At 46.4% G+C, this 4,612-nt stretch overlaps 1 protein-coding gene across 1 annotated transcript; it reads right to left on the bottom strand.

Annotated features, from left to right (window-relative positions):
- Window positions 1-1,194: 1,194 nt before the first annotated feature.
- Window positions 1,195-2,254, bottom strand: LOC128299158 (uncharacterized). Its single transcript, XM_053035028.1, has 2 exons — window positions 2,232-2,254; window positions 1,195-2,161 (listed from the first exon to the last, which is right to left on the bottom strand). The coding sequence occupies exons 1-2, from the start codon at window positions 2,252-2,254 to the stop codon at window positions 1,300-1,302; spliced, it is 885 nt and encodes a 294-aa protein (XP_052890988.1). The 3' UTR covers window positions 1,195-1,299.
- Window positions 2,255-4,612: the final 2,358 nt, after the last annotated feature.

Genomic DNA, 4,612 nt, shown 5'->3' with positions numbered 1-4,612 from the left:
TACAAAATTTAGCAATCAATACTACATTGATAATAAATGGGTAAAATGTTTAGAAAGTCGACGTCACTTCGCGGCAGACTATTGGGTAGGGAAAAAATAGTTTCATGCTATTAAATTTCAAACAAGCTACATTTCTACTTAGTTATTCACGCTGGACGAATGGAATCATTTGTGTGCAAAAAACAACAAAAAACGACCATTCAAAGTTGCACCCGTACAGCAAATAATGCGCATGGTGAGCAGAAATCGATCGCATTTGCATATTTCTTTATGCCGAGTGTGGCAATTCCTTCTGTGGCGACTCCGACTCTCATATATGACGGACGATGCTGGAATTGAGTTGCTTTATGATACGAGAAAAGCACTTTCGAGCCGGATGTTTCATTTACACATACTTGCGCACCCGGTTCACGTTTCGGAGATCGTGTGGAGATGTGTAAAGTAAAGAAAAAACGCAAAACAATTTATGACAGATGACAACTTCACATGGTGTCGTAAAGATTCTGTTTACCATGTGTGTGTTTGTGGCACTGGGAAGTGAAGAAAAAATCCTCTGATGTCTTTGGAATGTCTAGAATGGGAAGATCTTCACAAATTCCATCCATGCACTAGGTTTTTCACACACCGAGTGCTTCTTAGATTGAAGTTGAAAGGCACCAAATCGGATTATATTATAATTCTTATAAATAACAACAAATAGAAAACGAATGATTCTTGGCAAATAAAACGGTTGGAATTTCTAGTCCTTGAACTAATTTGTTCTTACATGCTGTGAGACAACCGCGCCAGTTAGGATCGTGATGACTGTCGCGTTGCTTGTACCTGTTTCTTACATGCTGAAGTTTTTTTTGTTGCTAGCAAATTGCATTTCCATGTTAGACGTGCTGAAGTGCAAGGTTATCGTGCTGCTGCACCTAGAGTTGCTCTTTGGTAAATGTAGGCGAAGGTACACGGTTTTTTTATTTCTTTCAAAAACATGCTGCATTTGAGGACGAGAAGTTCTATGACTACACCTACCAAACCTATAAACAACAAAGCAATTCCTTCCGTCACTTCATTTAGTGCCTCAGTTGCTCAAGAGATCCTGATAAAGCAGATTGATGCTCTTGCGCTACCCATCAGAGGTGCAGCAAGCGATAGCTTCATGCTGACGTGTGCAATAAATCATGTTCCGAGATGCATCGACGAAACGGATTGGACGAACAGTCCATCAAAGTGTCGGACAATTTATTAATGCTTTGAGTGACACGAGGCATACAGAGGGTAAAAGTGCATTTGGTGAAGGCAAACGGTCGTTCCTTAATAGCAACAGATTTCGTCGATAGCTTTGTTGCAATGTTCTTGGTCCTCGGTGTCGTAATACGCCATCGGCTTCACCCCGAGCTGGTGCAGCTGGCGGACCGTGGCGTTCAGGTGTCCACACTCCCAGCGGTTCTCGTCCATGTACAGCGTTTGCAAGTGCGGGAACGAATGGTTCACCTCGCACATGCTCAGATAGCGCAATCGATTCCGCGCCACGTTCAACTCCTGGAGCATGCTGAAACGCCATTCGCTGGCGTCCAGGACGCTCAGTAGGTTGTCGTGCAGCAGCAGGGTCGACAGGCGGGGCAGATGCAGTGACCCATCGGTCGAGATGGTCTGGATGCGGTTGTTGGCCAGATTCAGCTTCCACAGCTCGGTGGCCATGTCAAACAGCGAGAAGCTAAGCGACTCCAGATAGTTATGCCTGAGATCGAGCGTGCGCAGTGCGGGCAGTGCCTGCACGAAATCGATCGACTGGAAGCGATTGTAGCTGAGGTTCAGCTCGCGCAGCTGATAGTTCTGGCCCGGCTCAACGATCATCTCGAAGAAGTAGTTGTGGGACGCATCCAGCGAGCGCAGGTTCGTCCAGAGCACCATCGTCTGCAGGGAAACGTTTTGCATTTCAAGCTTCTCCGTGGACTGGAGACGATCCGCCAGCTCCTTGCCGATGGTGACAACGTACGTCGAGTCGTCCGAGTGCGGGTACGTGCCGAACGCAAGATGCGGATGATCGGGGAACTCAAACTCGGACAAATCCATCGATTCCACGATGGTAAAGTTGGAGATTTCGCATTCCGTCTCCCGATGCTCGCTGCACTCCAGCTTACGGCCAGCGGTGCACCCGAACGCCACTAAAAAACTGCACAAAAAAAGGGCAAACATCACCATCACCGATTGCGCCAATACACAGTTTCGCTCAGTACACCCACCACAGCACGATGCTTCTGGACATCGTTTTCGTTTTATCTAATCCTTTCACTGCCAGTACCAACCGTACACTGTTGCTCTTTACAAGCGACACAACCGCATTCAAACTGCTGACCGCTCCGGTGCTACGGATTAGACTGATCTCGCCAGTAGGGTCAGTATTTATACAAAACATTCGACGAATGTCGGCGAATGTGGAGCGCATCATCAAGCCTGGCGGAAAAGATGTCCTCAATTAGTTGGATAAAGATAAAGGGCCTAGATATCGCACAGAGAGAGGCTTTCCATTTGCAATGTGTGGCAACTAGCGACGAGTGCGTGCAAAGATTTAGGCAGTGATGATCAACGCAACCTTGTAATCTTGTGGTTCCGCCTTACGAGCTCTGAGCCCTTGCTGAATGTAATGTTTCATAGATCGCAATCTGGAAGGTCTTTTGTGATTGCGTACGACTGTGTTCTTGATTGGGTTGAAGCAGATCGGTTGTTTTAATTAATTATATTTTTGTGTGTACCTTTTCACTCTTTTTTAGAACAAGTTTTAGAGTATAAATTGAATGTAAAATTACGTTCAAAAGTGCGTCCTTCGCGAATTTCTGGTTTCATTTCAACGACGCGTTACCAAACAGAAATAGAATGGTCAGGCTATCTCCGCTTCCCGGATAGTGGAGTAAGCTCGAACTCATGCAGCATGCAGCGGAGCGAAATCCGTGATTGAATTTAAATGGAAATTAGACACGGCGCTGGAATGACCGTCATGCATAGCTGGCGGGACGGAGAGCGGTCTGAGGCACTTGTAAAAGTCAAGAACGACACACAAGCGACTGTTTGGGAAGTGCTCGGGAGGGGTAGCGGATCGGATGGCGGAAGTAAAATCCAATGGCGTTTGCATTGGTGCAACGAAACGGTTGTGTGGCAATACGCAAATCGACGTCTCAATCTCGGAGGATTCTGGCGGAGGATCGTGCGGCCGTAGAGCAATGCGGTCTTGCTGCGGGTAACTGATGACGCATAGCTGTACCGACGCGAGGCTGTCATGTTTGACATTGTTTGTCTGCCTTTTTGTGGCGATTGGTTTGGCATGATGAGGTGCGCTGCTTGTCAAAATAGGAAAACCTAGTACCGTAACATGTGTAAACGAATTATGCTTTACTCCGTGATTGATCGGTTCCCGGTCGTCATTGAGCTGGAGTACGGTTTCGAATATCGATATGTTTAGTGTCTTTACATTGAATACATAAAGGAGTCATTCGCATATTTTATAGCTTTAGCAATTGTACGCAAATTTGTATCATTCTTTATTGCTTTTTCGATAAACTAATGCTTACGTTTCCTACTAGCTACCGCATAGGATTCAAACAACCCAGCACGACCTGTTGCTGTAGCTCGGCACTCCCCCGGTGCTTACCATTATTTGCATGCTATCTGCACCGTAAACACTGCGCTTTGTTGCCATTACTGCACTTTCCCTGGCAAACACGTCTTGTAAAAGGGTTTATCATCAATCGCGGCCCCATCGTGGTTGCACTTTGCCTTGTGGCGGCGGGTCTTTTGCAAACGCGGTGCAAGAAGTCGATCGTAAAAACCGTTTGTGTATCTTAATTGAAGTCAATTACCTCTTACACGGCGCGCTTGAACAATCGATTAGCCTAATTCGTTTAGCCAAAAGTGGCAGTGTGTGCTGTCCTTTTGGCAGTGCGGGCTCAAAATGGCACGTGCCTTTCCGGAAACTTTCACCCTTCCAAGAGGGTCGTTGTTTTATGGGAGTTCTAAACTTTAAATGACTGACCGATCTTGCCGATTGAACTTCAAGTAGAATCAATTGCTATAAAATGCTTTTTCTGTATAATTGTTTAATAAATTCACACAGATCGATTGTGGCTTGATCTTGTTTTAGTTTAAGGTCAGTTTAAGCGATGAATCATCGTTTGCATTGTTTTCATGTCAGCGATAGGAATGAACAGCTGATTTTAAAGCCATCGCCCGCAGGGACACTGGACGCATAAAATGCAATTATTATTCCAATTATCACCTCACCGTGCACGGCAGAGGGTCGCCCAGCGTCGCGATAGAGAATGGCCTGATGTTTATATATGTTTGCCCGCCCATCTCAAGTGAATATCGCTGAAGCTGCCAGACACACAGAGCATTATTGCAGTGAAAATAGAGATTTGCAGCACACGGAAGAAGGACGAAGTCCGGCCCCAGCCCGGCTGCTGCGCAAACGTTTGCGTGCGTGCGGATTGCCAATCCCGGTCCGGCAGAATCCGCCATCCGCTAGGTTTCTTCGGAATGGTTAGCTGGTGACAGTTAATAATAAACTCGTTTAATTTATTCTCGTGCGGTTCTCGCTTTCCTGCCCGGTGCAGCATCATCGCGCACGTTA

The sequence above is a fragment of the Anopheles moucheti genome, chromosome 2 (genome assembly GCF_943734755.1).
Source record: "Anopheles moucheti chromosome 2, idAnoMoucSN_F20_07, whole genome shotgun sequence".
Taxonomy (NCBI): domain Eukaryota; kingdom Metazoa; phylum Arthropoda; class Insecta; order Diptera; family Culicidae; genus Anopheles; species Anopheles moucheti.
This window is presented reverse-complemented; position numbering and strand designations above follow the sequence as displayed.

Excerpts from the sequence above, each read along its gene's own strand:
- LOC128299158 (XM_053035028.1), bottom strand. The coding sequence starts at position 2,254 with ATGTCCAGAAGCATCGTGCTGTG. Across the intron at positions 2,162-2,231 it reads TCCAGAAGCATCGTGCTGTG|TTTTTTAGTGGCGTTCGGGT; the intron begins GTGGGTGTACTG and ends TTTTTTGTGCAG.